The sequence below is a fragment of the Fukomys damarensis genome, unplaced genomic scaffold (assembly GCF_012274545.1).
Source record: "Fukomys damarensis isolate Sample0158 unplaced genomic scaffold, DMR_v1.0_HiC HiC_scaffold_18, whole genome shotgun sequence".
NCBI lineage: Eukaryota > Metazoa > Chordata > Mammalia > Rodentia > Bathyergidae > Fukomys > Fukomys damarensis.
In genome coordinates, this window is record NW_022900930.1 from 21922194 (window position 1) to 21932897 (window position 10704).

The 10704-nt window shown below is 43.5% G+C and overlaps 1 protein-coding gene across 1 annotated transcript in view; it reads left to right on the forward strand.

Moving 5' to 3' along the window:
• Positions 1-9691: 9691 nt before the first annotated feature.
• The window catches only part of Cenpu (centromere protein U), a 28350-nt gene continuing 27337 nt past the window's right edge, over positions 9692-10704 (forward strand). The window contains exon 1 of the mRNA XM_010645193.2: positions 9692-9765. Coding sequence (XP_010643495.1) covers positions 9725-9765 — 41 coding nt within the window. The 5' untranslated portion in view covers positions 9692-9724. The remainder of the gene's footprint in view (positions 9766-10704) is intronic.

Below are 10704 nucleotides of genomic sequence, written 5' to 3' on the forward strand. Positions count from 1 at the left end.
AGCTCATGGTTGTAGAGGCTGGAAAGTCCAAGAATATGGCACTGGCATCTGGTGATGGCCTTTGTGTTGGTGGGGACTCTGCAGAGTCCCACAGGAAACAGCATCACATGGCAAGAGGGCTCATGAGGTCGGGCCACGTTAGTTTTTATAACATATCCACTCTTGTGATACCCACTCCCCTGGTAATCCGTTAATACACGATGAGTTAACCCATTTGTGACAGTAGAGCCCCCATGAACTATTTGCCTCTCAAAGGTCCAGTCTCCAAATGCCATTAACATAGGACCTTGGGGGGCCAGGATTTTGCTCAGTGGTTCCGCCTGCCTACCTCACAAGCACAAGGTCCCGAGTTCAATCCCCGGTAACAAAAACAAAACAACAAAAAAAATACGATCTTGGGGATTAAATTTCAACATGTGGATTCTGAAGGACAAACATTCAGACCATAGAAAGTTTCTTGTTCATTCTGCTTTTAGCTGTTTTTCTAAATTTTATTGGTACAGTTTAGATTTGCATAATGATCGTATTCACCATAGGGAATTTGTGCCTTTACATGGTATATGTTGATTCTTCTTTCTTCCCCATTCCCCTCCCCTCCCTTCAACCCCTCACCCCCTTATCTACAAAAGCCCCATTTCCATTATTTTCTGTTTCCTTCCTTCCCCTCCCACCCCTGCCAGTTCCCCTGTTCTATGGAATGATTTTTTTTCTTTATATTGTTCATTATGCCTTTTGGTCCCTATTTACAGTTTCATTTTCTTACACTAGAGAGACAATGTGATATTTGCATACATGTGTTCGATTTATTTCACAAGAATATAGTTTCAAGGTGCATCCATTTAGCTATAAATGTCTCAAGATTTTCTTAATGGCTAAGTAATACTCCATTGTATAGAAAAATCACATCTTTTTCTTCAGTTGATGGGTATTTGGGTTGTTTCCAAGATTTAGCTATTACAAATCATGTTGCTAAAAATATGAGTGCACATATATTGTTATAGAATGGTGTTTTTAGTTCTTTGGGGAAGATTCACAGATCTGAAATGAATAGACACTTCTCAGATGAAGAAGTACAGAGAATTGAAAAAACTCAGACTGCCTTTAGTTTATAAATTCCTTATTTGTCTTACTTTCTCTTCCTCTTCCTCTCCCTGGCTGAAGTTTGAGTTTCTTGAGATTAGGTATTGTTCCTCCATTAGCACTGAAAACATAGATGTTCATTAAATGAACCTTTGAACAAATACTTGAAATACTGAAAAGATCCTCTTGCAATGAGGGTGATAATATACGCTGGATAATAGTTTGATTATGGTGAAACACACATATAGTTAACCACTTGGGAGTGTATGGTTTAGCGGTAGTAAGTACATTCATATTCATTCTTGTGCTCTCATCCTTATTATCCATCCACACAATTCTTCATCCTGTAAAACAGGAACTTTGCAACCATTAAGCAATAGTTACATTGGGTTACTCCTCCATCTCCCCCCGCACTTCAGCCCCTGACAGCCATTATTCTGTTTATGACTCTTTAAATATCACTTGACAGTTTTAGTCTATGACAGTTTTATGACTTGCAGGAGATTAAATGTGATTCTGGTAACCCTGAATCCATCAAGCACCAAAAGCTCAATAGGACCAATACTGCATGTTAGAAAACATGCATGAAGTTGGGTCACATACATTTTGCAGATTCGTGACATTCCTTAGAACTTCTAGGAGTCATAAACAACAGAGATGACAACAGCTATAGGTGTTATAGATTTGCTGTGGGCCCAGCACCATGCTGCTTTTTTTACCCTTTAATTATGACCCTCTCCCCAGCACACACACAAGCAAGCCGTGTGAGCAGTTCATTCCTATATGTTTACCACCATCTGCTAAGTGCCAGGCCTGTTCTGTCCTTCAGGAATGCAACAGTAAGCCCAGAAGATAGGATCTTCACCCTCAAGAAAGGAGACACAGTAGACAAGAAAGCAAAGGAACATGTACAGACTGATGGATGTTTTGAAGAAAACAGTTGTATTGATGGTGTACATTTTTAAGTGTCACATTAGAAAAGGTTTCAGTGAAGCGGTGACATCTGAGTTGAAGAGTTAACTGGAGGATTAGCAGGAGTCAGCTGTAAATCTTTAGAGGGTTTTCAAGTAGAAGAGAGCCAAATAGTGAGTGCAAAGTCCCTGGAAGGAGAAAGAGCTTTATCCAAGTAACTGAAAGGAAGCCAATTTGGCTGAAGCATCATAAACAAGGAAAAGAAGTTGGACATTCACGTTACCTGGGCTAGTAGTCCTGGAGAAACTACAGAAGGATTTTGAGACAGATAATGACATTCTCTAAATTACCCTTTTGGAAGACAATTACTGGTTGCCCTGGAAAGAACTACATTGAGGCCTGAAGACCATGTGAGGACTGTGTAGCTTAGAATGGCGATGTGAACCAGGCTAGTGGCAACAGAGGTGGGAGGAGAGAATCACTGCATGTGAGTAGTCAGGAGAGAGCCCCTGGGCATAAGCACAGCAGGGTAGATAGAGCGGTGTTTACTGAGATGGAAAAGGCTTGCATATGTACATTTAGGGGCAGGAAATCCGGAGCTCAGATTTGAACAGTTTCCCTTTATGTTTCCTATTAGGCATTCAAATTAAGATCCATATAAACCTGCAACTTGAGCTGGAGATAAATTATTTAAAGCTGCAAGACTTTATCAGGTAACCTGGGGAAGATGTATAGCTAGGAAAGAGAGGAAGCTCGCAGCCAAGCCCTGTAGCCTCTGATACTACACTGCGCGTTCAAGGAGGGAAGTGGTAATTACCTTCAGGGAGGAAAGGGTAGCCTCAAAGTGTGTTGTCCCTAAAGGAAGTGAGGAAAAGTATTCGGGAAGGGAGTGAGGGGTATGCTACTGAAAGGTGGGATAAGGTGTGACTCAGAAAGTGGTGGCAACTCTGGCAATGGCTCTCATTTCAGAGTGGGGAGCATGGAGTTTGTGGGGAGGGACAGGGGCAGGGACCCTTGGAGCAGGACGAGAAGCAGACAGCTGCTGTTGCTCTGCCAAACTGGAGAAGAACGGATGGCAACCAGGAAGAGGCATATGGGGCGAGGTTCCACTTCGTTTGCAGGTGGTGGTGGCTCTGGAAGACCCTAGAACATAGTGACATGCTGCTAAGGAGAGAGTGATGGGCTAGGCCAGGGAACAGTGGTCATCCGGGAAGATGAAAGGGTAGAACCGCAGTTAAGGGAGGGATTGGCCTACCCTTCTGTTGCAGAGGAGAAGATGAAAAATGGGAAAATATGAGCTAGATTCAGGTAAAGCCAAGGTAATTGGGTGGGGAGATTAGGAAGCTTCTTTCTGAATACTCCTGGGTTTTTTTTGCTTTTTTAAAAGTATTCTCTCCTTTTTATAAATGAGAAATAAGACTGGGAGAGAACAGCTAACTTCTCCAAGGCCGGACACCTAGTAAGGGGCCTAGCTGGGTCTTCTGACTCCATGGCCTCTCCACAACTGGCTCGCCTGTTTTGTCCCTTTCCTCCTCCATGCGACACCTAGCACCTTGGGCATCCCAAGTGACCCAACACTGTAGAATGTTTTCTTGATTAGTGAAAGCTCACTTAATCCTCAGCACAGCCAAACTATTGTAAATAGACCTGTTTGCAGTTTTAATTTCCCATAAGGTGAAGTAAGATAAATGCCATGGACTTGTTTCCTTTTTCTGTCTACCCCCACACCCATGTCCAGCTGCTGTTTTTCTCAGCAGCATAAGCAGAGAGAAGGCTGCCAACCTGCCCAAAGATGCTGGCACAGGGCAGGTTGGCAGAGGACTGAGGACACAGCAGGGCCTTGGAGGTGAGGGCTGCAGGTCAGTTAGACTGGGTAGGCCGGGAGCATCCCTCCTATTCTTCAGCCTCCAGCCCCTCTGGGTTCATTAGGGAAAATGGCTGCAGCCTGAATCTGACTGGAGGGAACTCAGTCCCCTAAGGTGGCCAGCCCAGAGGCCACGCTTGAGCTCTCAGAGGCAAAGCAAGCTGAGAAACCTGTGCTCCAGCTTAGCCTGGAGCAGGTAGACTGTGCAGTCCTGAAAGGTCACCCCTCGGGGCCCCCACCGCCCACCCGGGCTTCCTTCCACACTGTATCCCAGACTAGATGCACAAATACTGAACTCACTTCACTCAGCAGGGACAACCAGGAAACTGGCCTGCCTTATTTCTTATCCGTATATTTGGGCTAAAGAAAAAAAGCAGTTCCATTTTTTCTCTGAATTCTTCACCCCTTTCCATCATTGATTCAAACAGAAGTCTTGCTAGATGAATTTTGCTTTGAAATAATCTTCTTAAGGTGCAGGAGGATTCTGTTCTTGGCTTGAAGCAGTATTTTTTTTTTCTACATGTGTATTTTGCATAGAAGTTCTTAGCGACTATTTGATTGAGACTTTTAACAGAGGAAGGGGAATGGTTTTGACTGTCAAATGTCTCTGACCGAAGGTGTCCCTGCTCAGTAATCTTGAAATCCCCTCAAGAACCCTAGTAGGCTTCCTACCTTGCAAAACCCCTGAAGGTGAGTACTGGGAGTAACCGTGGCACTGTCCGATGGGATACGTGTCACGTGTGTGAAAACCAGTTCGCTCACATTCTGTGTTAGGCAACTCATGCCAACACAGAGGGACTCCGGTGTGTGAGTCTCTGGGCTTCCCACACCCACTGATACTGCCTTCCCCACCCCATGGCGCTCCCTGCCAGTTCCACCCATTCTCAGTTGTCAGAGGGCCATGCATTTGGGAGAAATTCCAGGGCTGGTCCAGGCAGCCCCAGCTACCAGGTCCTGTTGCTGCTTTCTCTGTTGTCTATGAAGTCTGGCCACTTTCCTCCACCCCTGTGCCCGATGCCCAGTCTGGCAAAGGCCATCTCTCCCCAGGACAATTACGTGAGCCTCTTCACTGCTTACCTGATCTCCTGTATGATTCTCTGCTATTCATCCACTTTGTGGCAAGAATGATTTCCCTAAATCACAGGTCAAATCATGTGGTTCCCCTGCTTTCAGAGGCTTCCCATTCCCTTCCAGTCTGAACAGCTTGATGTAGTTAGAGAATTTCTCAAAGTTTATATGGAAAGAGGAGTTTAAAACAGCCTGAGGAGCTTAAAATGCAGGCTATGGTTTAATAAATCTGGAATGAGGCCCACAATTCTGCCTTTCTAATAAGCTCCAGGGGATGCCAAGCTGCTGCTCACTCTGAGGGTAAAGGAATTGGAGGGGCTTTGTTTGGTTTCCTTGTCTCATCTTTTGCCACCTCTGATTCTGCCTAGCCATGCTAAGCTTTCTTGAGCTCCCAAAATTCAACTTGTTCTTGCTCACTGCAAAGTTGTTTGCTTATGCTATTCATTTTCCTTAGAATACTCTTTTACCCTAGTCTGGCTGACCTACTCCTTGAAATCCGTAGGTTGTAGAGGTCACCTCCTCATGGAACCCTCCTTTGATTCTTCTAGCTCAGGAAACAAAGCATCAAGCCTGTCTGTGACCCGGCAGTGGTAGGAAATGCGCGTACGATGGTAATCTGTTATGCTAAGTGGCAAGGTCAGAGGGCCCAAAGGGCTGACTGTGAGGGACATGGCAGCAGCCAAAGGGTAGGGAAGCTGCGTCCTCCTAGAGAAAGCTCTGTGAAGAAGGATTTTGTGTCAACTGGGAAATCTGTCTGTGAGGTGCTGTCGTTGATGCCCCAACTACTCCACTGTGCAGTTCTTGGCTGAGCAGAAAGTTATTAAGGTAAGGACACTGTCTTCCCAGAAGCTTTGAAACAGGGTGAGCCTAAGAACCATGTCCATTTCCTATTCAAGCAAAAGTTATGTTAGAGTGACCAAGGTCATTAAGAAGGTGAAAACTTTTTTTTTTCAGAAAGTTCTTTTCCGACTGCAGCTGAGGGGAGCCTTGTGGAGACATTTCTATATTGTAGAAATGTTTCATTTCTTCCCTTACTTTTCTCCTCCTAAGAAATTATTTTTCTCTGGGTGTCCTTTCATTTCTTTTTCCCTTTCTCTCAGCTTATATGTTCACTTGGCCCTTTTACATCAGTTTGAGTCAGAATGAAATTATTTCCTAAGCAGGTTGGAAGCCTGGTATTCCTTAGCTAGAGAAGTCTTGGATTTTGCTAGAATACTCCTGCCAGGATTCCAGCACCAGCTGCTCTTAGCCCTTAGGAGAGCTGGGAATGGAATCTGAAACATGTGACATTGGGTGGTCACAATGTACTGGTCAGACCTAGTTAGCCATGTGATCTCAGCTTGGGTAGGAACAGTGCCAGCTAAGTCTGGAAAAAGTAGGACAACATTAGTTACAGAGCAAATAAGTTTAGTCACCCAATAAGAAAGCCAAGGATCTACTGAAAAGCATGTGATATGAGGAGAAATCTAATGGCACTGTACTTTGCTACAATGAAAAAACCTTTCCTCCCTTTATAAGACACCAAATGGTTCTTCCATTCTGGGTCTTCTTTTCTCTTAAAGGGAACGTCCAGGAGAAAACTCTCCTCTCGTCCTCTCCCCTACCCTCCTGAGACATTTCCATTTGTTTTGCAGTGTCATAGTCAACAGTTGGTCTGTTTAAAACAGATAACAACTGTAGTTTACTGGACTGCAAGTTTAGTGAGCTGTCTTGTTTATTCAGTATGTAGAAGTGTGCTGTAAGAAGGTAAATAACAAAGTAGGAAAACTTGAGCAATAAATTATTTTCTTCTGTAATAAGTCATACTGTTTGCTTTAAGAGAAATTTATAGGAAAGGGCTTGATAAATATGGATGAATAGAATTCATGTGAAGGGGAAAACGAGCAAAGGGATACAATTAAAACAACTATTACTAATCTTAAACTGACTTTGAATCAATATTTATAAGGTCTGAAAATGAGTAGCTCAATTCTAAAATTACATTTTCACCTCAGTCTCTTTCTTTGGCTGCCCTCTGGTGGACAGAATAGTGAACAGAAAATTTAACAAAAGCTGGGTAGGAAAAAGCAGAAGCCCAAGCAGGCAGCAAAGATAAACTCTCCTGCATATCTAGAGACCTCTATATCATTGACCTCTTATCTTTGTGATAATCCTGTAAGATAAATAATAATACCCTCCTTTAAACATCAAGCTAATAGTTTCAAAATATGCAACTAATGCATCAATTTAACTCCACAGGGAAGATGCATTTCACTGGGGAAGTGTCCGTGCCTAATCATTCAGTTGATCCCAAGTCTGCAAGAAGTTTTGTAGTTCATTATTTTTTATAGTTTGTGTTATAAGATCAAGAAACATGAAAGCATTTTATATAATTTAAGGATCCACTACCCACATGTTCTCTGGCATCCAGGATTACTGAGGGTATTAAATGAGTTAATGGATACTGAATGCTCAGAACATTGCCTGATCATAGTAGATGATCAGTAAATCCAACAGATGATGATAAACAGAGAACCAGCCTGAGAGAAAAAATGACAAAGAAGGTAAAGCAAAAGGACTCTGAGCCCTGCTAGCTTCTTAAACTGACCTTGCCATTCATCCTGTAGATTGAGGCATTACTGGACATTTTAGTAACATGTGCTCATAAATTCCTTCTAGTATTTAAACCTGGTGAGTTTTTGTTATTTCCCCCAGTGCTGAATTCCTTCCTGTCTTAACAGTTGAGTCATTTCTTTTTTTCAGAGTTGTAGGCACAAAAGGTTGGACTACACCCCATTTCCCAGAAAATGGAGCTGGTACCTACCCACTCCCCTAAGGTGACAGCTTTCATGGGCTCCAGGAACCCTATCTAAACCCATCAGTTGGGAACTTCCTATACTCAGAGGTGATTTACTCTTCTATGGCAGTTGCCCAGATGATTTCTGAGAAGATTGAACCCAAATTTTGTTGAAGAGGAAACAGGAATGAACTAAACAATGAGAAGTTGGTTTACTTAAGGGAAATGCAAATTAGAAACAATAGAATACCATTTCAACTCACTAAATAGGTAACAATGTAAAAGTCTTGAAAAATTCTAAATATCAACAGTTTGTGGAACCAAGGGAACTTCTAGCAGGGTATAAATTGAACAGTCTATAAAACATAATGTAAAAATTGGTCTCATTATGCAAAGCTGAAAATATTTATATCCTACATAGCAGTAATATTACTATTGACTGGAATGCAAGAGGAACTTGTAGACACGTGCCCTGTAAGATATGTGCAAGCACGTTTGGTGCTGCATTGCTGGTAATAGCAAAAGACCAAAAATAATCCCCACATCCATGCACAAGACAATAAAAAACCAAAATGTGACATACAGCATTTACGTAATGCATCCTTAGGTGAATGAATTACAGATGCATGCAGATGTTAATATAATGTGGATACTTATAAAAACCATAGCTTTGAGGCCAAGGATTTAGCTCAGTGGTACCACCACCAGCCTCGAAAGCACAAGGTTCTGAATTCGATCCCCCATACCCATAACAAACAAAAAACCACACACACACACACACAACAAACCCAAACAAACAAAAAACCCACAGCTCTGAGTAAAGAAGGGTACTTGCATAATACGCACTAAATATTATAAACCTTTAGAAATATGTTAGATCATTGTTTAGGAATTATTTAGGGGTATACAGAGGTAGAAAAGCACAGAAATGATAAATATAAAATCTGAAGATATCCCTAGGAGGAAAAGGGGACCATTCAGATGGGTGCCCAAGAGTTGTGTATAATGACCAGGTCCTAATTCAGTGGTGGTTATATATGTTTGTTTTCATATTTACATTTTATGCTCTATTGTTTTGTATGCATGAAAAGTTGTTTTTTTTAACCGTGGCAAGGTGTATACACAAATTTTAGCATTTTAACCATCTTCAAGAGTACGTTTCTATGGTATTAAAGGCATTCATCTTGTCATCTACAGCTACCTATGGCTAGAACTTTAGCATCATTCCAAGCTATGTGTTTAATTTCAGTCAAGGAATCATTACCAAGTCCAATGTCATGAAGACTTTGCCCTGTTTTCTCTGAGTTTTATAATTTTAGCTCTTACATTTAGGCCTTTTTGTCTGTTTTGAGTTAATTTTCTTATAGGGTGTAAAGTAAAGGTTCAATTTAATTCTTTTGGATTAGTATTTTGTTTTGTTTTTGTATTTTAAGACGGTGTCTCGCTAAGTCGCCCAGGATGGGCTTGAACTTGTGATCCTTCTCCTGCCTCAGCCTTACATGTTTCTCGTTTACAAATAAAGACTCTGGAACAGGGGTAAAAAATAACATGCCTGGCTCACACAATTTAAAAGAACCAGAGAGATAAAAGCCGGAATCCAGTGTATTTAGCACTCTATTGCACTTGACAACTAAGCCGGAACTTTATAATATCCGGGCACCTGGGGCTAAGAGGTCTCTATTACTGGATCCAGCCCCGCCACTCTCCTACTTGAGTTTTCACCTTTCCCCGCCCACGCAGCCTCGGAGTTTTGGCGCTCTAAAAACCTGGGGCGGATATCAGGCGGGAGGAAAAGTCCTGTCAGTGGCTGATGGCAAGCCGTGGACTCCGCTCCACTGTGGCGCTCAAACAGGTCCGGGTTTTCTTTCACGCTCCAGGGCTGGGAGGAGCCCAGGGATGGCCCAGAAAAGAGGCGGGGTGTGTGGGTGGGGGAAGCGCGCTGCGTAGTAGGCTCTGATTGGCTGCTGTGAGCAGCGCGGGGTTTGGCGGGAGTTTCGTAGCCTGACGGGGCGGAAAGCCGAGCGATGTCTCTGCGGTGGCGTTTACGGTCCCCTGGGCGTGCGGGGTAAGTGCTCCTCACCCTCGGAACGCCGGGCCAGGATCAACTTCCTCTTCTGCCTGCCGCAATCCGAGCCTCTCGGAGCTGTTGTAAGGGGAGTAGTAACAGTGCTGCGGGGTTAGCCTGGGGATTACGGCACAGGGAAGGACCTCAGCCAGTGTTAGCATTGCGCTCTGCATAAGTCTCAGAATAGCTTGAAACAAAGTATTGTGCAAATTCTGAGTTGAGCGCTTTCTGATTGCCAGGCTTTACAATTTAGAGAAGTTTACACTGGCTGCTCGTCAACATTCTTACTTTCAAGACCCCGTTGTCGTGTTTTTGTTTTCTGTACTAGAAACCACCGACCGGAAAGCTGGACCCCATCTCTGTCTGGGGGTGCAGTGGGCGTTGACCAGTGCCGGGCTGGCAGTGTCTGAAGCGTAGCCAGGGCGTGGCGTGTGCATTCCCGGAAAAGTCCGGGTGCCAAGGCCATCAGGCCACACCCCCGGCTTAGGAAGACTAGAATTTCTTCTGGCCCTGGGAACACTGCCTGGAGAAGGCCTTGCTTGGTGTTTATGGATATCGGGTGAGGGTGGAGGGCTAGAGCAGGACACAGCGAGAGGTGGGGCACAGGCTAGACCTGTGGCCGGACAGTGGGTAAGGATGGGAAAAGAATGGAACAGCCTTGTGGGTCAGCTGAGGAAGGTTAAACTTTATCTGATGGGCCAGTGGTTTTTGTTGTCTTTAAGTTTTCTTTTACATTATTGGATTTGAGACTTGAAATGTTTGCATCCTTTCCCCCTAAAATGCACTGGTGCACATACAGCAACATTATACATACGTTTTATCATAGAAGTTTCCATCTTTTGGAAGCCTCACCTGGACTCCATTTAAGGCAGGAAAGATTGTTGACCTTTTTTTTCTTTTTCTTTTCTTTTCTTTTTTTTTTTTTTTTTAGCACAGACA